At 46.2% G+C, this 27,982-nt stretch overlaps 2 protein-coding genes across 3 annotated transcripts; both read left to right on the top strand.

Annotated features, from left to right (window-relative positions):
- The first annotated feature begins 1,979 nt into the window (after positions 1-1,979).
- On the top strand, positions 1,980-27,367 carry kat14 (lysine acetyltransferase 14). Of its 2 annotated transcripts, none has more exons than XM_033025740.1 (11): positions 1,980-2,075; positions 4,218-4,805; positions 6,860-6,981; positions 9,618-9,739; positions 13,473-13,654; positions 17,261-17,677; positions 18,382-18,935; positions 21,133-21,266; positions 23,135-23,310; positions 25,425-25,615; positions 26,914-27,367. In XM_033025740.1, exons 2-11 carry the CDS (start codon positions 4,541-4,543, stop codon positions 27,085-27,087), a joined length of 2,337 nt encoding a protein of 778 aa, XP_032881631.1. In that variant the 5' UTR covers positions 1,980-2,075; positions 4,218-4,540; the 3' UTR covers positions 27,088-27,367. The 2 variants fall into 2 exon arrangements, with proteins under 2 accessions (XP_032881631.1, XP_032881632.1); XM_033025741.1 differs by having other exon boundaries at positions 2,003-2,153.
- LOC116976144 (protein PET117 homolog, mitochondrial) lies at positions 2,031-4,476 on the top strand. The gene is made up of 2 exons (XM_033025744.1): positions 2,031-2,153; positions 4,218-4,476. Exons 1-2 carry the CDS (start codon positions 2,058-2,060, stop codon positions 4,380-4,382), a joined length of 261 nt encoding a protein of 86 aa, XP_032881635.1. The 5' UTR covers positions 2,031-2,057; the 3' UTR covers positions 4,383-4,476.
- Positions 27,368-27,982: the final 615 nt, after the last annotated feature.

Below are 27,982 nucleotides of genomic sequence, written 5' to 3'. Positions count from 1 at the left end.
GGTGGGATGCCAAGCAAATTGGCTGATTGTACAGCATATCTTGAGTGATAGTAAAAGTCATTCAATCAGGCCTAGCGAGTATTCAATTAAACTTCTAACTTATGATTTTCAGCTCATGGAAAGGCTATAAGGAATTTAAGGATAGGTGCAAACACTTCTGAGTATGGTGCTATTGAATGTATTGCCACTGAGAATGTCAGAAGAGGTTTTGCAGTTTTTGTTTTGCATTTATTTTTAATTCTGAATAAAGTTTATTTTTGGAAAAAGGAGTCAGGGTGTGCGTCAATCATTGCACAATATCCAGCTTCTGATCTGTTTTTCTAACCTTGGTAGTTATATAAGAAAGGCACAAAGTGCTGGAGTAACTCAGCGGGTCAGGATACATCTCTGGAGAACATGGATGGGTGACGTTTTGGTTCGGGACCCTTTTTCAGATACTGGGTAGAAATGTGGTTGATCCAAGGGCAGAACAGTGGCTAAGCTGGTAGAGCTGCTACCTGACAGTGCCAGAGACCCGGGTTTGATCCTGAACTCGGGTGTTGTCTGTGTGGAGTTTGCACGTTCTCCCTGTAGTCGTGTGGGTTTCCTCCAGGCTTCACCTATCCATGTTCTCTAGTATCCTCCCACATCCCAAAGACACATGGGTTTGTAGGTCAACGGACCTCTATGAATTGCCCCTAATGTGTAGCTGATAGATTCTGGAAGGGAGAATAAAATGGGATCAGTCTGGGATTGTAAATGGGTGTTTGATTTCAACAAGACTCTGTGGGATAAAGCAACAGGCAAGGATAGAAATGTTAAATGTTGATACAAGAACAGCAGATGCTGGTTTACAAAGAAAAAGACACAAAGTGCTGGAGTAACTCAATGGTGACCTGTCCATGTTCTCCAGAGATGCTGCCTGACCGACTGAGTTACTCCAGCAGTTTGTCTTTTTTTTTTGAAATGTCAATACTGGAGGGCATACATTAAGGCTCGAGTGAACGTTTTAAGGAGATACGCGGGGCAAGTTTTTTTTTATGCGGGGAGTGGTGGGTGGCTGGAACGCGCTGCCAGGGGGTTGATATAGTAGTGGCATTTTAGAAGCTTTTAGATAGACACATGGATATACAGAGAATGAAGGGATATGGATCATGTGCAGTCAAAGATTAATTTAAGTTGGCATCATGTTCAGCACAGACATTGCAGGGGCGTGGGGGCTGTTCCTGTGCTGTTCTATGGGGCATCTTGGTCAGTATGGACAGCTTGGGTCGAAGGGCCTGTCCCTGTGCTGTTCTAACAATATGCTGGAGGAACTCAAATTGTTCATTACTCTCCTGATATGGACCGCAGAGACTGAAGCGGGGAACCGGGCGGGGGAGCGGGGTGGGGGATCGTGGAGAGCAAAGAGGGGACCCAGTGGTGGGGTGGGAAGCTGTTGCCATGTGCGGCGGCCGGCAGTAGACAGGAATGTTCGGTGAACTTTTGTAACTTTGTCAGCGCCAAACACACGGCGACACGTGTACTGCATAGGTGTGGTCTGTTATCTGATTTTACTGGGTTGTATGCAAAGCAAAGCATTTCACTGTACCTAGGTACATGTGACATAAAAGTACAATTGTAGATTTCAGCATCCACCATCACTTGTCTCAGTGGGACGAAGGGCCTGTTTCCAAGCTGTGTGGACTCTAACATGGGAAGATATTCCATGTCATGTTTACTGAGTTACCTAAGTGGTAACCTGTGACTCAAGGTGGTTTCTGCTTCTCCATAACATTGCCCAGTGCCTACCAAGCCGAACATACACCTAACTACATGTTGATTGAACCACTGCATTGCTGTCCACCATCTCCTTGTTGCATTGTAACTTGTTGTTAATAAATAACTCTATTCTCCCGGCCGCGGGCCGCTATAACCACGCCCAGTTACACGCCCTCTCGCTTGGCTGCGCCTGTGCTCCTCGCTCGGCTACTCGCGCCTGGCATCGGGTTCTCGGCGCTCGGCTGCGCGGGCCTCGGTCGCCATGGTGACGGGCCGGGGCCGGGTCGTCACCCTCCTCCTCCTCCTCAGGCCGCAGGATGTCGGCGGCGTCCAAGGTGGCGCTCGGGGTTTCCGCCATATTGACAGCGGGGACGGTGGCCGGGGTTCACCTCCGGCAGAAGCTGGAGAGGGAGGTGGGTGGTGTGTCGGCCGGGCGGGTCTGGAGTCACCGGGGAGCGAGGCCCGTGGCCCCGGGCTGAGGGCGGGAAGATGCAGAGGAGGAGACGGTTAGGGCACGTGACCAGGCGCCGGGGGGGAGCAGTTCCCGGATCACGTGGGGCCACAGAGCGCGAGGCCCCGATCCCCTGGAGCCCGTGGCCCCTGTCACGTGGGGGCCCTGTAGCCTTTGCCTCTGTCACGTGGGGGTGCTGTAGACTTTTCCCCTGTCACGTGGGGGCCCTGTAGCCTTTGCCCCTGTCACGTGGGGGTGCTGTAGACTTTGTCCCTGTCACGTGGGGGTGCTGTAGACTTTGCCTCTGTCACGTAAGGGTGCTGTAGACTTTGCCCCTGTCACGTGGGGGTGCTGTAGACTTTGCCCCTGTCACGTGGGGGTGCTGTAGACTTTGCCCCTGTCACGTGGGGGTGCTGTAGACTTTGCCTCTGTCACGTAAGGGTGCTGTAGACTTTGCCCCTGTCACGTGAGCACCCTGTTGCATCGTTACGATTGGTCTCTGAGTGCGCGTGCCCAAGGTCGCATGGGGCACCCTTGAGGCTGCAGCCTGATATTTATAGACAATAGGTGCAGGAATAGGCCATTCGGCCCTTCGAGCCAGCACCGCCATTCAATGTGATCATGGCTGATCATCCCCAATCAGTACCCAGTTCCTGCCTTCTCCTCATATCCCCTGACTCCGCTATCTTTAAGAGCCCTGTCTAGCTCTCTCTTGAAAGCATCCAGAGAACTTGCCTGCACCGCCCTCTGAGGCAGAGAATTCCACAGACTCACAACTCTCTGTGTGAAAAAGTGTTTCCTCATCTCCGTTCGAAATGGTTTACCACATCCTTAAATTATGGCTCCTGGTTCTGGTTCCCCCAACATCGGGAATATGTTTCCTACCTCTAACGTGTCCAAACCCTTTGTAATCTTGTATGTTTCAAAAAGAATCCCTCTCATCCTAAATTCCAGAGTATACAAGCCCAGCCGCTCTATTCTCTCAGCGGCGCCTTCTCATGTTAAGTGTTTGCTGCATGTTTTATTGCAATCCCTCCCCCTGCAACAAAAAATAAATCGTGTGGAATTTGATAATGAGGACTTGTCATTTACCTCCTCTGCTACATGGAACAGTACAGCACAGGAGCCGGCCCTTCGGCCTCAATATCACAATGCCAAAATATAATAAAAAGGTTCTGCAGATACTGGTTTATCGTAAAGATAGACACAAAGTGTTGGAGTAACTCGGTGGGTCAGGCAGCATCTCTGGAGAATATTGATAGGTGACATTTTGGGTTGGGACCCTTTAGCCTGATGCCAAGATAAATTAATCTGCCTGCACTTGATCCATATTCCATTTAACACCAGTATATCTATGTTCTGATCTAAATGCCTCTTGAACACCTATCATATCTGTCTCCACCATCACCCCAGGTAGGGTGTTCCAGACACCCACCACCCTCTGTGTAAAAAAAAACCTTGCCCCACACATCTCCTTTAAAGTTCTGCCACTCTCACCTAAAAAGATTTGACCTTTACTCTGACATATTGTACTGATTCATGTTGTAGTTTTAGTGATTAGTTGGAAGCCAATTTATTTGAATTGGAAAAGCTAAACTTAATTTGAGAAAATTGGTTTTCACATTTCACATGTTGAAGGTTGTGAGTCTGTTCTGCATAATGTGAGTTGGGGGAACTGCAACTGCTGGAATCTTAAGCAAAACACAAAGTGCTGGAGGAACTCAGTAGGTCAGGCAGCATCTGTGGAGGGAATGAACAGGCGACGCTTTGGGTTGGGACCCTTCTTCAGGTGCAGCAGTTTGTGTGATTGGAGACACATGTTTATTGACTCCATCAGTCTGAAGAAGGATGCTGACCCAAAACATCATCTGTCCATTCCCTCCAGAGATGTTGCTGACCCGCTGAGTTCCTCCAGCACTTTGTGTCTTTCTTTGCAAACCACCATCTGCTGTTCCTTGTTTCTTAACCTTTTACATTGCTCTCCTGAATGTTGCCATAAGCCTAAATCAATTTTTGTCTTCTGTAGAGACTGCGAGAAGGGGTTTACAGAGATCTTGAACGACAGGAGCGCAAAAAGGAGAATATTCGGATCCTGGAAGAACAGATTATTCTGACAAAGAAGCTGGAAGCAGATCGACTTAAACAAAGTACCTTGGTTTCTGGCAGTCCTCAACAAACCGGAAATCAGTAACCAGTTCATTTTTCTAACGTGGATTGATGACTTTCGATGTTTAATTGATGAAGAATATTTTCCCTGACATAATAAAAATAATTTAACAAATTAATACAGATGTATAAAGCTGCTCCCTAGCTGTTGGATGAATCTACCTGTGCCAAACATTTTGTAAGATGGAAGATAATGGGGAGACTAAATGTTTAACGAATCGCCAAATGGATGAATGCACGAGAATGGCTGCCTCTGAAGGCTTGGAGGAAGGAGAGATTGAAGGGGAAACGTTGTTGATCGTGGAATCTGAGGACCAGGCCTCAGTGGACCTTTCCCACGATCAGAGTGGTGATTCTTTGAACAGCGAACTTGGCGATGAAGGGGATGTGTCCTGGGTGGAAGAGTTATCCTATTATTGTGACAAATGCCTGAAGTGGATACCAGCAAGTATGTGTGTTGTTGCTGAATGGCTGTAAAATACGGTGTTTAATCGTCATAGCTAGTCAAAGAATCATGCTGCATGGAAGCAGGCCCTTAGGCCCAACTTGACCACACCAACCAACATGCCCCACTACACTAGTCCCACCTGTCAACGTTTAGCCAATGTCCTCTAAACCTTTCCTATCCATGTACCTGTCTAAATGTTTCTTAAATGTTGCATTGTATCTGCCTCAAATTGCCTCCTCCGACAGCTCATTCCATATACCCATCACCTTTGTGTCAAAAAGTTGCCCCTCAGGTTCCAATCAATTTTGCCCACCTCACCTTAAACCTGGTGAGTCTGTGGCAGCTTCTCTGGCTGCTTTCAAGAGAGAGCTAGATAGGGCTCTTAAAAATAACGGAGTCAGGGGATATGGGGAGAAGGCAGGAACGGGGTACTGATTGGGGATGATCAGCCATGATCACATTGAATGGCGGTGCTGGCTCGAAGGACCAAATGGCCTACTTCTGCACCTATTGTCTATTGTCTCTGGTTCTCGATTTCCCTACTCTGGGGAAAAGACTCCAGAGTAGGGGAGTCAGTTTGAAGAAGGGACCCGATCCGGATCCCTTAATGATTAAATGTTCTCCAAAGATGCTGCCTGACCCGCTGAGTTACTCCAGCACTTTCTCCCTTTGCCTGTAAAAATGATGTATTTTGTTAGTGCAAGGTACGAATTTCCATTGCAGTCTGCTATTCTTTATTAGTGTCACATGTACCATCAATTATTGGCTGCTAAATTGCACCAAGTGTGTGGGGAGTGGATGAGAAAGTGGGAGAACATAGAGCTAGTATGAATGAGTGATCGATGGTTGGCGTGGACTTGTGGGCCGAAGAGCCTGTTTCCGTGCTGTATCTTTCAATCAGTCAATATCTAGTCCTTTCGCCACAATATTCTTTATTCTTGTGAAAGTGAGATTATATGACCCATAAATTGTACAGTGATTTAAAAAAAGATAACTGGAAGGGATGTATCACCTTGTGAAGGCTGCTACATTGTTTGAAATGCCTGACTGAATGTCCAATGTGATGTAAACCAAGTAGACATGTGCTCGCTTCGGCAGCACATATACTAAAATTGGACATTAGCTCTTACTGTTTTCCCTCTGTATATCAGTGGCATAATACTGAAATAAACATTATGCCATCTGATTACTCGACAACTCCATGCCTTGAGTTTGCAAACTCTGATAGGGCAGTGCAGTGCCATTGTCACCATTGGTTACCAATGTAACTAACAGAGTAGTTGCCAGAGTAGTGTGGGTTATAAATAAATGTGAAAAATATAGTCTGAAAGACAGAAAAACAGTATTGCTGTCTTTCAGACTGACCTTCTTGAGCTTGTTAGGATGTGCCCTGTACTTTTTAATTCAACGGTTCTTTATTGTCCCGTATAACAAGTACAGTGAAATATATTTTTTGCAGAGAGTTCAGTAAGATTATTGCCATACATAAGTAAATTAACTGATTAAGTACAGAATGCACAGAAACAGCCTACTGAATCCATATGCCAGGTTTTAGCACAATTTTCAAAGTCCCAGCTGCAGATAGCCATAAAGGCCCATTGCAGCTGTCGCCTCCATCTGGTTGCCCGCAGACCGTCGTCCCTCTTCCCGCCCGGCCAGCTTCACTTCATCCACGGGGGCGCCTCCTGTAACCGACCTTGAGGGTGCGGAAGGTAAGACCCCAGTTCTTCTTACTGGCCCTTTGTCCAGCATCCATCATTGTCACCAACTCCTTCCACCTTCCACTCCGGTTACTGGGTGGGAGGGGGTGAGCAGGAGACGCATCTCAGATGGCTTCCACTCCAGGTGGGGTTCCCAGTTCTGCGGCTGGAGAGCTAGGCTTGCTGCCGGGGAATGGAGGTTTGCCCGCAGCCCTTCAGGAGCATCTGTCCCCATTCCTTGGACTTGGAATATTCTATTACTGTGTCAAAGTGGTTGTTTTTTTCCACTTAGCTTGTTGATAGTCACATCCTTGCTTATGTTTTGGCAACCCCCCCACCCTCTTTCCTTTCCAGCTCAGTTGAGGGGAGAGCACCCCAGTTATGTGCGAGGTGATAACTTCTTCCGATTTACTTGTTCGGACTGCGCCGAAGATCAGAAGGAGCACTACGAGAGACTTAAACTCACATGGCAGCAGGTAAGTGTGTGCACAAAGTCCCCACGTGGGTTGGTTTCATCTCCTGAATGAAATCTCCAGATGTTTTGCATGTTTGGACTCATTTCTCTATTTGTTTCTTTATCTACAATGTTCTATCTTATGTATGATGCTCAAACAGGGAAGGTGATGTAAAAACAAGAAACCTAAAGTGCCTGTCCCTAATTTGCGAGTTTAGAAGAGTTTGCGCTGGACTCAAACTCGCAGCATGGTCGGCACGTGATCCTAGGAGGTCTATGTAACTCTCCTTCATGCTCGAGAGAAGTTCCCGCATACTCGAGGCCTCAGTTTGGTCGAGGAGTATTTTTTAGAATGCTGAAAATTGTGAATGAGTAAAAATTGGGCGGCATGGAAAAAAATCGATATTTTTTTTACTCGTAGGTTTAGGCAAAGTAGGTCGTAGTAGGTCGCCATGTTATTTGTAGGAAATCAAAGGCAATCGAAGGTAGTCGAAGGTAATCGAAGGTAATCAAAGGTAGACGTAGATAGTGTTAGTATAGTCAAAGGTAGTTGAAGGTGGTCGTCTTCACTCCCCTATTCAGTGACCAATTTTCCCGAAGCTAGTCGAAGCTAGTCGAAGGAGATTGAAGGATGTCTTCTACATAGTCGAAGGAGGTTCTCGACATAGTCGTAGGAGGTGTTCTATTTTGGCGATACAAGACCATGACACTTTTTTAAACTCCTAAACTCTTCTAAACTCGCAAATTAGGTCCCCGCAGTGGGACAGGCCCTTTAGGCCACTTCGCTTCACATCTGTTGTTTGGAATCAAGGAAGAAACAGCAGGTCATTTAATCTAATCAAACCGTTAACGTGGTTTAATGAAAGGAAAATCACATCAGACAAATTTGGAAAAGTTCTTCAATCAGAGTTCATTGAGGGGAACCTATGTATGTGGTGTAACTGGATTTTCATAAGAGGAGTGGGGAATGTGGTAGAGCAGAGGAATCCAGGAATACACTGTTCCTGAAAGTAATAATAATAATAATACATTTTATTTATTGGGCGCCTTTCAAACATCTCAAGGACACCTTACATAGATTAACAGGAATATAAACATATAATCAGAATAAAATAAATAATAAAGACATCACAGAAACACAAATTAAAAACAGAATTCAGTCCAAAAACAAAAAATCAAAAACACAATGTGAAGAGAGAGCAACGGCAGCTAAAGCGCGCCAGCGTCCACTCTCCCTTCACGGCAGCCATCTTGGACAAAGACTAACAGGATTACCATACAGACAAAAAATCATCCCCCCAACAATGGATACCACTGTGGGGGAAGGCACAATGTCCAGTCCCCAACCCCAAGTTCACCCCAAAGTCAGGCCTATTGAGGCCACCACAATTGCCTCTACGGAGGCCCGATGTTCCTGGCCGTTCTCACTGGGTGGTGTTGCCCCGGCTGGGCCACCTGGAACGGCCGCTTTCTAGCTGGAGACCGCGGCTTCCGAAGCCGACAAGGCCGCGCTGGTTTGGAGCTCCCAGGCTCCCGATGTTGAAATCGGCGCCGCCCGGTCCGCTCCGCAGACCCGCAGCCCGGAGGTGTTGAACACGGCGGTCACAGCTCACCGGAGCTCCAGCGCGGCGACCCAGGCAAGGCATCGCCCGCTCCGCTCCACGATAGCGCTCCAGCGCTGTGCCGAGGCCGAGGTGCTGGGCGGTCCCCGCCAGGAAACGGCGCTCCAAGCCCGCTGGTAGGCCACGAGGACGGGTCGACGGGCAGCCCGGAGAAAAAGCTGCCTCACCGACCAGATAGGGACCTAGAAGTAAAATTGACCCCTACCCCCCACATTAAAAAGCCCATATCTCCAAACATCACTAAACAGGACTCACTAAAAACTTTTTAAAAAAGGCGAATTAAAACGGACGGCTGTTGGCTAGCAGCCGTTCCCCAAGATGGCTCCTCCCACTGATCAGTGGCGTTATAGAGTGATAAAGAAGGCTTTTCGTACATTGGCCTTCATCAGTCAGGGTACGGAGTATAGAAGTTGAGATGTTATGTGTAAGAAAGAACTGCAGATGCTGGTTTAAATCGAAGGTAGACACAAAATGTTGGAGTAACCCACTGAGTTTTGTGTCTACCTTGAGATGTTATGTGACAGTTGTACAAGGTGTTGGGAAGGCTACATTGGAGTATTGTGTTCAATTTTGGTCACCCTGCTCTACGAAAGACGTAATTAAGCTAGAAAGAGTGCAGAGAAGATTTACGAGATACACCACTATTGTATCTGCTTCTATCACCACCCCTGACAGCATGTTCCAGGCCCCCACCACACTCTCTGTAAAAACTTGCCCGCACATCTCCTTTAAACTTTTCCCCCTCTCACCTTAAAGCTATGTTCTCTAGTCATTGACATTTCTACCCTGGGTTCTGACTGTCTACCCTATCTATGCCTCTGCCCTATCTGTGTTGTACTATTCTCCAGCACTCCAGACTTGATGGGCTGAATGGCCTAATACTGCTCCAATCAATTATGATTCTGTGTTTGGTTGTAAAGGACTTTTGTGATATCTTGAGTTCATAACAGGTGCAATGTAAGTATAATTCTTGTTTTACACGGACCCCCATGTGTTGTAGCCGTATTTGATATGAGTCTTTACTCCTTTTGTTTAGGTTGTGATGTTGGCCATGTACAATTTATCATTGGAAGGGACTGGTCGCCAAGGCTACTTCCGTTGGAAGGAGGATATTTGTGCTTTTATTGACAAACACTGGGCATTCTTACTGGGAAATAGGTAAAGTACCTACCCCTCAGCCCATAGAAGGCTTGATGCCTGAAAACATTGTACATTTGGTGATGTTATGAGAATTGAGACACAAGGAATTGCAGGTTCTGGTTTACAAAAAAAAGACACAAAGTGTTGGAGTAAATCTTTGATTGGTAACGGTGTCAAAGGTTACAGGAAGATGCCAGGGGAATGGGGTTGGGAGGAAAGATAGATCAACCAAGATTGAATGGCGTAGCATACACTATGGGCCGAATAGCTTCATTCTGCTCCTTAGTCTTATGAACTAATCACGCAGTGGGTCAGGCACCATCTTTTTGAGTTTAGTTTATAGATACAGCATGGAAACAGGCCCTATGACCCACTGAGTCCACGCTGACCACGTTCACACTAGTTCTATGTTATTCCAATTTCCTCATCCACTCCCTACACACTTGGGGCAAATCACAGAGGGCCAATTAGCCTGCAAATCAGCACGTCTTTAGGACATGGGAGAAAACCGCAGCACCCGGAGAAAACCCATGTGGTCGCTGGGAGAATGTGCAAACTCCACGCAGACAGTACCTGAGGGCAGGATTGAACCTGGATCTCTGGTGCTCTGTGGCAGTGGCTCTACGAGAAAATGGATAGGTGGGGTTTCGGGTGAAGAAGTGTCCCGGCCTGAAACGTCACCTATCCACATTCTCCAGAGATGGTGCCGGACCTGCTGAGTTACTCCAGCGCTTTGTGTCTTTTGTTATGAGAATTGAGTTGTGCTGGAACAGCATGGTGTTTCAAATCTCTTTAATGTTTTCATTGGTTCGAAGCAATATTGTAACTATGCAAACGGAGCTTTTCCAACTCACCAATAGTCGAACAGCACAGTTGTGGAGGTGGATCGTAAGTAAATCTGAAAACATCTTGATAAAACAACCAATTGCCAATGCTATTATAAATAAGGCCATGAGATTTTTAATTTCTAATTGCACAGAAAGATGGTGCTGCATTTCACTACCTAATGCAAAGGATAGCTTTTAAGGCACCCTTAGTTTTAATTTAGTTTTAATTTTGAGATCAAGCACGGAAGCAGGCCCTTCGGCCCACCGAATCCATACCGACAGTCGATCGTCCGTTCATACTGTTTCTATATCATCCCACTTTCTTATCCACTTCCTACACAGCAGTAATTTAGAGAGGCCAATAGAGCTACAAACCCACATATATTTGAGGTATGGAAAGAAACTGAATCATCTGGAAGAAATCCACATGGTCACAGGGAGAATGTGCAAACTCCTCACAGGCAGCACCTGAGGTCAGGATCGAACCTGGGTCTCTGGTACTGTGAGGCTGAGGTTGAGAGGGAAAAATAGATCAACCATGATCAAATGCCAGGTTAGACTCGATGGGCCGAATGGCCTAATTCTGCTCCTATGTCTTATGATAAATAGAATGGCAGAGCAAAGTACAGATGGGAACAAGAGTCAAAGGGCCAGGGTGTTTAATTGTCATTTGTACCGAAAACAGAACAATGAAATTCTTACTTACAGCAGCACAACAGGTCTGTAAACACAGTACTCATAGATATCACAATAAACAAAAGAAAGTTCAATAAATTAAAAAATACGGACTGAACGGAATGAACTGGCCATGTATAATAATTAAGGAGATGGAACAAAGGAGCAAGACATGAGATAAGCTGTGCCCTGATAACTGCCTTTCCAAAACCTCACTGAAACTAGTTTCACCTTTGACTGAGAGACTGTGAGAGAGGTGCTATGTTGTAGCATACAGTGATTAAAACAACAAAAATGAGAGGGATGAGAGGATATTGACGCCATGCACTGCCAATTTCTTTGTGGTATTTTTCCTAGTAAATGATCCTCAATAAAAGCTGGCCTTTCCTTGCGCAGGGATAAAGGGAGGGACGTTTGGGTGTAGTTACGGCATCAGAAGATGTTGTTATGGATAGGACCAAGTGCTGGCCCGGCTGCACAGACAGGGTTGGTGAATGGAAAGCACCATTAAGCAAAGTCCATAAGTTCGTAACTTAATAAGTTATAGGAGCAAAATTAAGCCATTCTGCCCATCGACTACTCCACCTCTACCATTCAATCATGACTGATCTATATTTCCCTCTCAACCCCATTCCAGCATCTGCAGTAGGATATATACGATGTCCACAGAGTGGGGCACAGATGACATAGTGGCTCCGGTATCAACCAGAAGGTCTAAATGGCAGTCACCTATCTTGATTACAGCCATCGTTTCTTCTTCCAATAATTTATACGGGAATATATTGCTGCCAATTGCTTTCATATAATAGGCACTTCCCTCATTCCCCTCTTTCTGCTTAACAGCTTTCTTCTCTTGGGCCTAGTGTCTTTTATAAATATCTATCCATCTCCCTATTATTTCCATCAATTTTAAAGTTACACTTTACCACTCCAACTATTACTAACAACACTTCCATGGCAAATATTAATTGTGCTCCCATCTCGCCAACCCATTTATTTTTTGCACATCAATAGGACAGAGATAACATAACACTTCTTGTCTTGTCAATTACCATTCAATTGATCAGCGAGATTATCATAAAGATTTACCAGACATTGGTCATCTGTACTTTTATATTTCCACTTTTGCTGGCGATCCCAGTTGAACAATGGGATCTCCTACCTTTTCCCGGTATCTCTTGGTGTTTTTTTTATCACCTTTGCAGTGTTCTTTCGTATCTACATCTTTCCTGGACCACCTGTTTCTTTTCCTCAGGCCTCCCTCTATTAGTAGGATCAGATTTCTCTGATCGACTACTGCTGCCTCCCATATTCTTCTCTCAAGTCTGTAAAACAAAAGTTAGATTTCCGCGGACAATGTCTTATAATATTCTATTCACAGTTTGCACGCACTGGTTTTACTCTGTCTACAAACCTCAAAGTCACTTTTCAATTTCTATATTGCACTTTATGGCACCTGCTTCAATTTATCCTCCACGCCCAGCGTGAATAAATTTATCTTCCCCGCATCTTGCCTCAACCCTAATAGGTCTCTGGCCAGTAAACTAGGTTGCCCAGAGAAGCTCTCCCTTCTCTCGGTTGCCCTCCCGTCCCCTTTTCAGTTAAGACTATTTTATAATTTCCTTTTATTTTTACCTATATTAGTTCGAATCCCGTTACAATTCGGACCCTGTCGACTACACCAATTAGTTTATTTTTCTCATGCGTACCGAGGTACAGTGAAAAGCTTTTTTGTTTTGTCAGTGAAAAGACTATACATGATTACAATCAAGCCAGCCACAGTGTACAGATACTGGATAAAGGGAATAATATTTAGTGCAAGATAAAGTCTGATAAAAGATAGTCCGAGGGTCTCCAGTGAGGTAGATGGTAGCTAGTTGGTGATAGGATGGTTCAGTTGCCTGATAACACCTGGGAAGCAACTGAATCTGGAGGTGTGCGTTTTCACACTTCCATACCTCTTGCCTGATGGGAGAGGGGATAAATGGGAGTGTCTGGGGTGAGACTGGTCCTCGATTATGCAGGTGGCCTTGCCGAGCCAGCGTGAAGTGTAGATGGAGTCAATGGAAGGGAGGTTAGTCTGTGTGATGGTCTGCGCTACATCCACAACTCTGCAATTTCTTGTGGTCTTGGATGGAACTGTTGCCAAACCTTGCTGTGATGTATCCCGATAAAGAAGTTGGTGAGGGTTGCTGGGGACATGCCAAATTGTATTATTTCCCTTTCCTCACACACTCTCTGCCTTTCAGGAAGAAGACGTCAACCTGGTGGAGTACCGTGGCCGGCTGCCTCTCCGTGGGCAGCCCTGTGTATTTCCGCTCGGGTGCTCAGCAGTTTGGTGAACCAGGCTGGTGGAAGCTGGTGCACAACAAGCCTCCTATCCTGAGGCCAGAAGGGGAGAGGCCGTCAAGCACCTCACTGAAGGCCAGAGGTGGGCTCGACTCTTGTATAGGCACGATGTTGTTGGCAAACCAGAATGTATCTCCAGCATTTCAATAAAGGACACAAAGTGCTGGAGTAACTCAGCGGGTTAAGCAGCATCTCTGGAGAATGTGGACAGGTGACGTTTCGGGCCAGGACCCTTCTTCAGACTGTCTAACAAAGGGTCCCAACATCTCCGTGTTCTCCAGAGGTGCTCTCTGACTTGCTGAGTTTGTATATTGATGTATATTGTAAATAGCTGCGGTCCCAGCACTGAGCCATGCGGTACCCCACTAGTCACTGCCTGCCATTCTGAAAGGGACCTTAATTCCTACTCTTTGTTTCTTGTCTGCCAACCAATTTTCTATCCATGTCAGTACCCCACCCCCAATACCATGTGCCCTAATTTTTCGCACTAATCTCCTATGTAGGACCTTATTAAATGCTTTCTGAAAGTCCAGGTACACCACATCCACTGGCTCTCCCTTGTCCATTTTCCTAGTTACTTCCTCCCACAGACGTGCAGGTTTGTAGGTGAATTGGCCTCTGTAAAATTCTCCCTTGCGCATTGGGGGGAATGAAAAAGTGTGATTGATGGTTGCCATGCACTAGGGCCGACGGGCCTGTTTCCATTCTGTATTAGTTTAGTTTAGTTTAGAGATACAGCAAGGAAACATGCCCTTTGGCCCACGGAGTCCGGGCCAACCAATTATCATCCGTACACTAGCTCTATCCTACATACTAGGGACAATTTACAGAAAATATTAACCTACAAACCCGCACATATTTGGAGCACCCGCAGAAAACCCATGTGGTCACAGGGAGAACGTACAAACTCCGTATAGACAGCACCCATAGTCAGAATCATGCCAGGGTCTCTGGCGCTGTAAAGCAGCAACTGTAAGGCTGCGTCACTGCTGCCCTTAAAATCTTTCAATCAAAATCAATAACAATGTATTGTAATAGTTTGGTGAACTATCTGGTTATTAAAAAATAGTTCAGATCATAAATATTTATGATTGCTAAGCTTCTGAACCGTTGGAGAGAACCACGGTTTTGATATGTTATGAAATACTTCTTCATTGTACATTACAAAGTTCCCCAGTGGGATCTCATGAACCCTGATTTGGGCTGTGCATGCATACTATTTATGAAAGGGGAGTTTACACAAAATGTCTGTCCCCTGTGTCTCCATAAATACAGCTGTTACAGGTTTCCCTCCCATCACACTGTGGAAGTACATTGCAAATCATTTGAGTATTCTTTAATTGTCTCTAAAACTCAATTTTTGGTCGAAGATAAAAGAAAGTTCAGCCCTGCAAGGCAATCAGAGGTGTATTACAAAATTATTAACTTGTAACTTAGAGCCTAACAAACTACTCTGACATAGAACAGAACAGGAATGGGCCCAGTGACCCACAATGTTTGTCAAGATAAATGAATCTCCTCTGCATGCACATGTTCTGTGTCCTTCCATTCCCTGCATATCCATGTGCCTATAAGCTTCATAAAAACCACAATAGTATCTTCTTCCATCACCACCATCGGCAGCACCCACCACACTGCTTAAAAAAAATTGTTGACCCACACATCTCAAAATTTGACCTACACCAGGGGTGGCAGAGTGACGCAGTGGTAGAGTTGCTGCTTTACAGCACCAAAGACCCGGGTTTGATCCTGTCTACGGGTGCTGTCTGTACAGAGTTTGTATGTTCTCCCTGTGACTGCGTGAGTTTTCTCCGGGTGCTCCGGTTTCTTCCCACATTCCAAGGTGATACAGATTTGTAGTTTAATTGGCTTTGGTAAAATTGTGAAAATGTCCCTAGTGTGTAGGATAATGTTAGTGTACAGGGATTGCTGGTCATAAGTTCGTGGTTGGCGTGGACTCGGTGGGCCAAAAAGCCTGTTTCCACGCTATATCTCTAAACTAAATCTAAAATTAAAGCTACAAAATCTACATCTCCTTTAAACACAAGATCACTAACCTCGAGGAAAAAGTTAGGTAGATTCTGTTTTGCCTTTATTTTACATGGGTATAATTTAGATATGTTTTCAAGTTCCGGGTAATTTCTATTTTTAAATATTTAAATTTTTTTTGAGAGTTTTTAAATGATAGTGTTGACAGTGAAAAGGGCTTTAGGCAACAATGAATAGCGTGCTGTGAGGAATAGGGCGGGCCGAACACAATCTCCACCCCAGATGCCTTAAGACCATTTAATTAATTTAATTAATTAGCGTTACCTTCAATTACCTTATGATTCTATTTACTATTATCCCTTCAGCTTGCCCAACAATATCCTTTCGTTGATTTAGCAGTTCCTTGTACTTAGTTGAATTAAGTATTAAGTACATTTATATAAGTATTTCTATCGGCATCTTGTCTGTCCTTGTATGGGATCATTTAGTAAACGTCTCTTGTCACACTACACTATTCCACTTTTCTTACCTTATTCCTCAAATGTCCAATTTGTGCACTGCATTAGACTTCCCGCCACCCATGTACTCAGCCACTTTCCCCGTTCCAGACTGTTGGCTGATTTAGAGAGGTTGTCCTTGTATTTACTCCACGGATTTTTTAATACGGGAAGTGAAAAAGCTGGACAGCTGGAGGTTGCAGGGAGACCTGATAGAAGTATATAAAATTATGAGAGGCATAGATAGGGTAGATAGTCAGAACTTTTTTCCCAGGATGGAAATGTCAAAGCCTTGGCATAGCTGAGAGGGCCAAAGTTTAAAGAAGATGTGCGAGGCATGTTTTTCACACCGAGGGTGGTGGGTGCCTGGAACGCACTGGCAGGGTGAGGAGTTGGTCTGATATGGATCGAGCATAATCCAGACCTTGATCTCCACCCGCTTTAAGACTTTCTAAATAATTACTTTAGGAATAGCTTCAATGACCTTATGATTCTTTCGCTATTATCCTTTCAGCAGGTGATTGTTTAATTTAACGGGGAATTTTGAACAATGAAAGGCATATCAGAGTGGATGTAGAAAGGATGCTTCCACTAGTGGGAGAGTCTAGGACCAGAGGACACAGCCTCAGATGAGGCGGAATTTCTTTAGCTAGAGAGTGGTGTATCTGTGGAATTCATTGCCACAGATGGCTGTGGAGGCGACATCATTGGGTATTTTAAAAGCGGAGATTGATAGGTTCTTGATTAGAAAGGGCGTCAATCCTGACTACGGTGCTGACTGTACGGAGTTTGTACAGTACGTTCTTCCCGTGACCTGTGTGGGATTTCTCTGGGAGCTCCTGTTTCCTCTCACACTCCAAATATGTTCATGTTTGTAGGCTAATTGGCTTCTGTAAAATTGTAAATGGTCCCCAGTAGGTGTAGGACGGTGCTAGTGTACGGGGATCGCTGGTGAGCCGAAGGGCCTGTTTCCGCACTGTATCTCTAAACTAAACTAAACCACAAGACATAGGAGCAGAATTATGCCATTCGGCTGATTAAGTCTACTCTGCCGAACGGCCTGTACCTGTACTGTTCTGTTCTATGCTTCTCCACTTGTGCACTGCCGGAGTGTAGTACACAAAAGCACTCCAGTGGTAGGGGAGGCTACCCTTCAGTGAGGTGTTGTAGGAGCTGACATACTCTGTTGCTTCACCCTGCAGCTGTCAGGCCACCATTGGATCCCATCATCACGGTGGAAGGGCTTCGTAAGCGGGCGAGCCGCAACCCTGTGGAGTCGGCCATGGAGCTGAAGGAGAAGCGCTCGCGCACACAGGAGGCCAAGGACATCCGACGCGCTCAGAAGGAGGCGGCCGGGTTCGCGGACCGCAGCACCTCGTCCACCCCGGTCAAGCTGAGCGGTCGCGGGCGCAGGACTGAGCTGGTGCTGGAAAAAGGCGAGGTGATCGACTTCTCTTCCCTCAGCTCCTCGGACCGCACTCCCCTCACCAGCCCTTCCCCCTCCCCCCCATTGGACTTCTCTGCACCCGGAACGCCGCTCTCTCACTCAGCCACTCCCAGCCTTCTATCAGAAGCAGACCTCATTCCCGACGCCATGCCGCCTCAGGCACTCTTTCACGGTAAGGACTTGCTGGGTGATGATAACTCGCATGTTACTAACCTGCTGACACCACCGTGTGACACCACACTCTGTGGCAGGAGACGCTCTCTTCCAAGTGAACTGTTTACTTGGCCTTGCATTTGTTTCCACTTTGTTGGGTGTATGGAATGAGCTGCCAGAGGGGGTAGTTGTGGCAATGACTATAACAGCATTTAATAGGAACCTGATGGGCAACTTTTTCACACGGGGTGGTGGGTATATGGAACGAGCTGCCAGAGGAAGTAGTTGAGGCGGCTACTCTCACAGCATTTGATAGGGTGGTGGGAGTATGGATTGAGCTGCCTGAGGGAGTATTTGAGACAGATACCACAAAGGCGGTCGAGGACGGGCCAGCGGAGAGTGCCGGACACGCTGCCGAGAACAAAGGGGAACATTTGGATATTTCATATTTGGATATGAAAGGTTTATATGAATATGGGCCAAATGGGACTAGCTTACTGGGGCATCTTGGTCAGCACGGGAGAGTTGGGTGAAGAGCCTGGTTTTGTGCTGCATGACTCGATGATTCTAAGAGTAAAGGATTCCCAGGAAGACGGGGCAATATTTCCGTTGGGGGTGAAGCACCGTGTCCAAAAGTGATTGTCTTTAAGTGTTGTAAAGCAAGATTGGATGCGATGCAAAGGTTTACTATGTAAGCCAGTATATGTTCTCTACTTGCTTCAGATGATGAGGAGGGTGATCTGGACAGCGTCATTGACCCCGGGATAGAGTACGTGCCCCCTGCCCACGTCATGGTTGGCAGGAAGAAAGTGAAGGCACCCGAGCAGATCAAGCGAGAGGCTGAGGAGGAGGAAGAAGAGAGAGTGGAGAAGGTGGAGGGTGACGTGGAGGAGCCGGAGGAGGGCATGGAGATGTCGCAGGGCAGGGCTCGCGAGCGGAAGAAGGGGCCAGCGGAGAGGGAGGAGCATACAACTGTTCCCAAGTACACGGCCCTCAGCCTGTACGAGGAGAGGTTGCTGCTGCGGCGGCTCGAATCCTGTCCCCATGCCCTGGCCCTGAGCGTCGAGGCCAAGAGGCTGCGCCGCAAGCTGCTGGTGAGGCAGTCCAAGCGGGAACGGGGGCTGCCCATCTTCGATCTGGATCAGGCCGTGGAAGCTGCGGTGTCACTGGTCGGTGAGGTGTACCGAGCCAAGGAGGGAAACCACATAGGCTCACCAGTGGGCATCGGCGCCTTCCGCACCACCAGTCAAGAATTACGCATCTTGGACCGCTACCAGGTGAGCATAATCACAAACCCCACATCTATCTAAATAATGCACAAGGTGCTGGGGTTACTCAGCAACTCAGGCAGCAGTGCTGGAGAACGTGGATAGGCTACATTTTGAAGCAGAGCCCTTGTGGATGGAAGGTGAAAGAAAGTTGGAAGGGGGAGGGGCACTGTGCCAGGGGGACAGTGTCTCTGGCACAGTGGTGTGCAATGTTGGAGCCCCACAGGGAACGGTTCTGGCCCCGTTCCTCTTCACCCTGTATACAGCAGACTTTAACTATAAGTCTGACACATGCCACGTACAGAAATATTCAGATGATACAGCGATTGTGGCATGTGTAAGGAACGGGCAGGAGGAGGAATACAGGAACTTGACCAGTGCCTTTTGTGCCTGGAGTGAAGAGAACTGTCTCATCCTGAACACAACTAAGACTAAAGAGATGGTGGTTAACTTTGGCAGGTCCAAGCTCCCCCTTCAGCCGGTCAACGCTGCAGGGGCTGACATTGAGGTGGTGCAGACATATAAATACCTTGGAGTGCACCTTGATAACAAACTGGACTGGTCTGTCAACTCTGACTCTCTCTACAAAAAAGGCCAGAGCAGACTCTTTTTCCTCAGAAGGCTCAAATCCTTCAATGTGTGTAATGACATGCTGCACATGTTTTACAACACTGTGGTTGCAAGTGTTATTTTCTACGCTGTTGTCTGCTGGGGCAACAGCATTAGTGCAAAAAACAACAAGAAGCTGGACAAACTGGTTAAACGAGCTAGCTCAGTGCTGGAGGGGAGAGTAGACTCTGGGATGGATGTGCTTGAGAGGTGTATGAGGCACAAGGTGCAGGTCATCCTGAAAAACCCCGGGCATCCCCTCCATGTAATTCTGGAGAGTCAAAAGAGCACTCGGAACAAAAACGGCTCCTCTCCCTGCCCTGTAGAATGGAGCGGTTCAGGAGATCCTTCACCCCTGCAGCCATTAGATTTTATAATTCGGACCGCTAGGCTGTAGGGGGATGCATTTTGCAATTTTTAATTTTTAACTGTTAATTATTGGTCTTTTTAAGTATTTATTGCTCTCAGGTAGTGTCCACATTGTATTCTATGTATTTTCTGTCTGCGTTCGTTTTGAATCTGTGGGTTTGTTGGTTGGGGGCTTCTGGACATCTGAATTTCCCTGAGAGGATCAATAAAGTATTTATTAATTATTATTATTAATTATTATTAAAATTATTAAAAGACAAAGCCTGCCTTTTGAGGGGAGAAGTAGGATATTTGATAGGCAGATGGATGGACAGAGCCCAGAGATGAAAGCACAAAAGGTGTGAGATAGGGATAGAAGAGTTGTGAATTGTCCTTTCAATTTGTTTCATGATGATTGTCTACGCCTGTTGTCGCCGTTATATAGGAGTCCACACCTGGAACAGCGGATACAGTAAATGAGGTTGGAGGAGGTGTATGTGAACCTCTGCCTAACCTGAAAGGACAGTTGGGGTATCTGTACGGAGTCAAGGGAGGAGGTATAGGGACAGGTATTGCATCTCCTGCGGTTGCAGGAGAAGGTACCTGGGGAGGGGATGATTTTGGTGGGAAGGGATGAGTGAACCAGGGAGTTGCAGAGGGAATGGTCTGCGGAAAGTTGAAAGGGGTGGAGATGAGAAGATGTGACTAGTGGTGGGATCCCACTGTCAGAGTATTTGGGGTCGAGACCCTTCTTCAGACTTGTGTAGTAGGGAGAGAAAACTGGAAGAGTGAGATGGGGGCAGGACAAAGCCTGGCAATGATATAACTGATAAGTAATATCAGTGTGTCTGAAGAAGGGTCCCGACCCAAAATATCACCTATCTATGTTCTCTAGAGTTGCTGCCTGATCTGCTGAGTTACTCCAGCACTTTGTGTCTTTTTTTCTAGAACTTTATTCCTTGGAGCGCAGAAAGCTGAAAGGTGATTTTGTAGAGGTGTCTCGAGGAATAGATAGTGAATTCCCAGAGTAGGGGAATGAAGAACATAAAGGTTGGTCAGGAAACCGTGATAGGTCCATACAAGTGAGGGGGGGGGAGGGGATCAGTGGGTACGTGGAGCACGGATCAGACTGATTGTTGTGGGGGAGAAAGTCGAGATGATAAAGCCTAGAGTGTGGTGAATTAATGGGTGTGTATTTGTGTGCGAGGGTTACTGTTTTATTGTGTTGCTGACTGTTGCCTCTTTGCAGATATCGTTATCTCACATGAAAGGATATCAGGAGCAAAGGATAACGTTTCTGCACCGGCTGACTGGATCGGGAAACCTAATGAACCAGAGCATCATCAGCCCCTATACGTCACGCGTGCTCAAACCATACATCAGGTTCCTCTAACCTTACTTTAATTTAGAGATACAGCAGGGAATCAGGCCCTTCGGCCTACCCAGTCCGCGCCAACCAGCAATCCCTGCACATTAACAAAATACTACACACACTCCAGGGACAATCTTACATTTATACCAAGCCAATTTACTGGAGTGTGGGAGGAAACCGAAGATCTCGGAGAAGAGCAGGTGCTGCAAGCACTGTAAGTCAGCAACTCTACCACTGCTGCACCTCTGACCCTATAATCTAAAAGAGTGATTAGTAAGGGTGTCAGGGGTTATAAGGAATGGTATTCAGAGGGAACGATAGATCAGCCATGATTGAATGATGGATTAATGGGCTGAATGGCCTAATTCTGCTCTTATAACGTATGAACTCCTCCTGTCTTTAGTGATTGATTTATTTTATTGAGAAATATAAACTAGGGCTTTGGCTGTAAAGATCCCACATGGGATGGAGGACAGTTTCCCACTTTCTCAGCTACTATGAGGGATAGGGATTTAAGATACATGGAAAATCTACAGCTGTTCTCCTTGGAACAGTGAAGTTCCATTCTGACCGAATAAAGGTTTTCAAAAAAAGGAGGCATTTTGATAGAATGTGAAAAGGAACATGGTTTCCTCTGACAAACGTCAGTAACCAGGAGTCGTTGATATATAATTATTGGTCAAGTCGAGGAGTAATGTTTGCAAGGTTGCAGCCCGCTAGTGTTGAGTTTAATTTAGTTTAATCTCATGTTTTACGAGGTACAGCGGTTGTCGCATGCTAACCAGTCAGCGGAAAGACAATGCATGATTATTATCGAGCCATCCACAGTGAGGAGCATAGTTAAAATAAGAAATGTTGCTTTTGGAGTAGAGATTTCAAAGAGTGGAATGATGGTGAAGCGTGATTAATAAAATAAATCAATCACTAATGACAGGAGGATTGCAGATCCACTTCTGTGACTAGCACCCAGAGTCATCAAGCTAGGCGCTATCTTGGATCATGGATGAAAAAATGTGCACAGCATTTTGTCCAGAGGTGACACAGGCATTGAGGATGGAATGGTATCCACGTGTTGTGTTTCTGTAAACCTAAACTGAACTGTTAGTTGATGAGGTTAGCATTTTCTGGAGAAGTTTTTGAAGATTGTAGTGAGGCTCTCTTTACCACTTACCCGGGTTCAATCAACACCTCGGATGCCGTCTGTGAAGTTTGCACATTCTCCCTGTGACCGCGTGGGTTTCCTCCGGGTGCTCTGGTTCCCTCCCACATTCCAAAGACGTGTGGGTTTGCAGGTTCAATTGGCCTCTGTAAATTGCCCCTAGTGTGTAGGGAGTCAATGAGAGAGTGGGATAACATAGAACTAGTGGGAACGAGTGATCGATGGTCGCCGTGGACTTAGTGGACCGAAGGGTCTGTTTCCATGCTATATTTCTCATTCAGTCAATCTATGAAGGAATGGACTGATGTTAAAACTAAATTTATTTATTTCTCTTAAATTGAATGCTTTCATTCTTCCATCAGATTAGTGCATGCGTGTCTATTGCTGGTTTTGCCGTTCATACCCAGCTGTGTTTACACCTTGTTGTTCAAGAAGGAACTGCAGATGCTGGAAAATCGAAGGTACACAAAAATGCTGGAGAAACTCAGCGGGTGCAGCAGCATCTATGGAGCGAAGGTAATAGGTGACGTTTCGGCCCGAAACGTCACCTATTTCCTTCGCTCCATAGATGCTGCTGCACCCGCTGAGTTTCTCCAGCATTTTTGTGTACCTTTGTGTTTACACCTTTATCGTATTATGTAGACCTTCTCAGCTCGGCCAGCTGAAACCTTTGCAGGACCATTCTTTTCTAAACGGAGTTCTCTTATTTTGCGGCATTAGGCGTGACTTTGACTGCACACCTCCTAAACTCAAACTCCTGGCTGAAATCCGGGCCTACCCACATCGCAGCGAGCCTGACTGGGAGGCAGAGGCTGAAGCTCCCATTGATTACTGCTATGTCTGCCCTGGTTTTATTCCCACAATTAACTCCATGTGCCACGAGTTCTTCTGGCCAGGTATTTTAATTTTCAATAGCACTTTATTGTCAAATGTACCGAGATGCAGTGAAAATGTTTTGCATCTTTCCCCTCTCACCTTAAACCTATGCTCTCTTTTTTTATCCCCCTTCCCAGGGTAAAAGATTGAGGAGTAATCTTTGCAAGGTTACAGCCACTTAGAGGATGTAAATATTTGCGTAACACTTTATCCATAGGTGACACATGCATTGAGGACGTGTCCATGTGTTATATGTTTTTGTAAATCTCAGCTGAATTAACAGTTGATGCTAATTGTTGAAGACTGTGGTGAAGCTTTCTTTGCCATTTACCCAGGTTCGGGTGTATCAGTTCGATTCTGACCTCGGATTACCCTGCATATTCACCCTCATGATTTTATACAGCTCTATAAGATCACCCTTCATTCTTCTGCGTGCCAAGGAATAAAGTCCTAGCCTGCTCTACAAGACGTTGACAGACACCTTCCCTCACGTCTGCCTGTTATTTACGTCCCCCTTTCTTTTGGAATGGAGGGATGCAGGGTTAATGCTGGGGCTGAAGCCTGCCTGCCTCTGTTTATGTTTCTTACATTCTTGGGTTTCAGCAGAGAGGAAGCAAATTATATGTTGGCCTCTTATTACAAGACAGTAGGAGCACCAGAGCATGAATGCAGTGTCTTTTACCCAGGGTCGAGGAATCAAGAACCAGTTTAACGTGAGAGATTTAATCTCTTGGTTTAACGTGAGAGATTTAATAGAAATTTGAGAGGCAACCTTTTTTCACGCAGAGGGTGGTGGGTATATGGAACAAGCTGCTGGAGGAGGTGGTTGAGGCAGGTACTATAACAACATTTAAAAGACATTTAGACAGGTACATGGATAGGAAAGGTGTAGAAGGGTACAGGCCAAACGCGGGAAGGTGGGACTAGCGATGATGGGGCATCTTGGTTGGCATGGACAAGTTGGGCTGAAGGGCCTGTTTCTATGCTGTATATCTATATGACTAAGAGTAAGAAAGTCTGGCACGGGGTTCGGTGAGGTTAGTTGGATTACTGTGTATTCTTTTTAGCCTTCAAACCAGATTTGCCTTGACAACGTTGAGACACCCGTTTACTGAACTGATTCCTGGGAAGAGGGACTGTGAGCAGGGATTGAGTAGAATGGGACTGTGTTCGATGAAGAGCAATAAATATCCCAGAGGCCTGGCAAGGTGGGTGATTGGAGAGGCATTTTCCCCCCAGCAGGATGTCATAGAACTTGGGGCATGGTTTCATATCATGTCAGATGTTTAGGAGTGGCTTGGTGAGAAATAGCTCTGCTTAAATCTCTGGAATCCTCCAATCTACAGGTCTCTGGATGCTCTCCATGTATTTAACACAAATGTTTGGTGATGTTTTGGACATTTGAAAGCATTAAGGCGTGAATCAGAGAAGGTGGATGGAGGAGGAGGTCAGTCCATATATGGAGCATCTATTGGGGGGGGGGGGGGGGGGCGCAGCCATTCTGAAGAGCACAGATTATAATTGTCAGGGAGAGAGCTATTTTTCCATATTCTTCTGATGGGTACAGATAATTTTCAGGAAAAGACACAAATTGCTGGAGTAACTCAGAGGGTCAGGCAGCATCTCTGGAGAACACGGATAGGTGATATTTTGGGTTGGTACCCTTTGCCTTGTTTCTACATTTATAATTGTCGGGGACAGAGCTATTTTGCCAAGAGGTGCGGCAGCTTTAATTGTTATCGTAATAATGATCCAGAAGGAAAGTCTTCGGGATGCTGGAAATATGGAATAAAAAGGTTATAATAGAAGCACTCATAGAATCATTGAGCTGTAGGGCATGGAAACAGGCCCTTTGGCCCACCTTGTTCTTGCCAACCAATTTGGCATTTTGGGCTAGTCCCGTTTTCCTAGCATAGCCCCCTAAACCTTTCCTATCCCGAAATCTGTCCAAATCAGCAGATCAGGTAGCAGCATCAGGAAAGAAATAGACAATGTTTTGATGAGTTGATGATTTTTCATAACTTGAGTATTTATATAACACATTTAAGTTCACCGACTTTTGTCTAAAACGTGCTGATGTCTCGCGTGTCCTTGCTCTGCCCGACTATCATGATCTTTGGTAACCCCCCCACAGGCATTGACCTGTCCGAGTGCCTGCAGTACCCCGACTTCAGTGTCGTTGTTCTCTACAAGAAGGTTATTATTGGCTTTGGCTTCATGGTTCCTGACGTGAAATACAACCAGGCTTACATCTCCTTCCTGCTGGTGCACCCGGAGTGGAGGAGAGCGGGGATTGCAACCTTCATGATTTATCACCTCATTCAGGTAGGTCGCTGCTGGCTATCTGAGAGGGATCGTGGTTCGTGTTGGACAGAAGAATCTCTCCCCCACCCTCAAGCCCAACATCTGTCACTGTCAGAAAGGTTTAAAATATAAATTTAACTTCTATGTAATATTTCTTAACAAAGTAAATTCAATTAGAATAACTCACATGTGGACTAATCGATCACAGGGAATTTATCGGCTTGCACCCCTGACTGCGATATCTAGGCATCACATCGTTGAGTAGACTCTGCTGCTAACTTGGAGACACGAGAAACTGCAGATGCTGAAATTTTGAGCAAATCAAATGCTGGAGGAACTCAGCAGGTCAGGCAGCATCTGTGGAGGGAATGGACTGGTGATATTTCAGGTGGGAACCCTTCTTGAGAGTCATAGAGAAGGGGGGAGGGGGAGAAAGCTGGAAGAGAGAGGGAGATGGGTGGGGAGGGGGGGGCGTGCAAACTGAAGGAACAGCACCTCATATTCTGTTTGTTTAAGAAAGAACTGCAGATGCTGGAAAAATCTAAGGTAGACAAGGGTCTCGACCCGAAACTTCACCTATTCCTTCGCTCCACAGATGTGGCCTCACCCGCTGAGTTTCTCTAGCATTTTTGTCTACCTTCATATTATGCTTGGGTAGCTTACAACCCAACGGTATGAATATTGAATTCAGACAGTTTGATGAAGGGTCCCGACTCAAAGCACTGCATGTCCATTGTCTCCACTGACACTGCCTGACCTGCTGAGTTCCTCCATCTCTGTCTACTTGGTTACAGCATAACTTCCCCTGCAGCCAGTTGTATTTTGGAGTCACTACTCTTGTGTGCTTGCCGTTCCTGAGAGGGACTCCTCTGAAATCCTGCCCCAATTGTTAGGGATATGAGGACAAGATAGACTGTGTTATGTCTGTGAGCTGTGTGACACATGGTTGAAACAGCAGTATGTCTACAAAAGTCCTCCGTCATCGCTTTACCCAGCACTGGTCAGTTGTGTGAGCCTGCACTGCATATATCCGAGTGTTCCTGTAGTCCTGCTGCGTGCATCTCCCGCTACCCTTGTGCACATCCTCGTGTGCCCCGGTGTGTGTCTCTCTATTACCTCTATGTGTCCCAGTTACCCATGTGTGTCTATTATCGCGTGTGCCTGATTACCCGTGTGTGTGTGTGTGTCTCTCGTTACCCATGTGTCCCATCCACATGTCCCAGTTACCATGTGTGTCCCGGTTAGCCGCATGTGTATCTCTGTTACCCACATGTCCCAGTTATGGCGTGTGTCCCACTTACCAGTGCTCTCTTTTGCAGACCTGCATGGGCAAGGATGTGACCTTGCACGTCTCTGCCAGTAACTCTGCCATGCTCCTGTACCAGAAGTTTGGATTCAAGGCTGAAGAGTACATCTTGGATTTTTATGACAAGTACCACCCCTTGGATAGTAAGCAGTGCAAGCACGCATTTCTCCTCCGTCTGCGGAGATAATCTCGCAATCCAGCTGATGCAGAGTGAGCAATGGAACAGATCATGTGCTCGAAGGAACAGTGCCCAACAAGTAGATGTTAACTTGCAAACGACAGACAACCAAGTGGGAACAAGGGTCAAAATACCGTCACATATTAATGAAACTTTGTTTTGTAAGGCCATTCTGCTGAAAGAGTGAGCAGTTTTACACACACTTTGCAGGAGGGAACAGCGGCCATTATCCCCATATAGAGCACTGCCGGCTTTTGAGGCAGAGCGAATAAAGGGAAATGCAAAGGAGCATGTGTGGGTTTTTTTGGGAGTTGGCATGAGAGAATGATTCTGGGTTTGCGTCGCCTGAGTGTCTAGTGTCAGCGGGATTATTGAAGTGGTGAGGAGTTGTAGTTTGCCTGCAGCAGCTAACTTCATATGGTCATATGTCACCCATCATCGTACAACAAAATGGCAACATGGTGTGTGTAGCCAAGATGGACAGACCTGCCTGCTGTACCATCTCATGTAACTGTTGATAACTTCTAACCAAGCTGACACAGTGAGCAGGAGAGGAAGGGGTAAAGGGAGTCTGGATACATGCAACTTCAGGGTGTAGAGAAGATTTATGAGATGTTGCCAGGACTTAAGAGCCTGAGCTACAGGGAGAGGTTTTTTCTAGAACTTTATTCTTTACTTTAGATTTTAGAGATACTCTTCGGCCTAGCAAGTCCATGCCAACCAGCGATCACCCCATACACCAGCACTGTCCTACACACCAGGGACAATTTACAGAAGCGAAATAGCTTACAAACCTGTACGTCGTTTGGAGGCAGGGAGGAAACCAGAGTACCTGGAGAAAACCCACGCAGTTATAGGGAGAACATGCAAACTGTATATAGACAGCACCTGTACTCAGGATCGA

This window comes from Amblyraja radiata, chromosome 8 (genome assembly GCF_010909765.2).
Source record: "Amblyraja radiata isolate CabotCenter1 chromosome 8, sAmbRad1.1.pri, whole genome shotgun sequence".
NCBI lineage: Eukaryota > Metazoa > Chordata > Chondrichthyes > Rajiformes > Rajidae > Amblyraja > Amblyraja radiata.
Note: the sequence above shows the minus strand (reverse complement) of the source record. Positions and strands in the feature narration are given on the sequence as shown.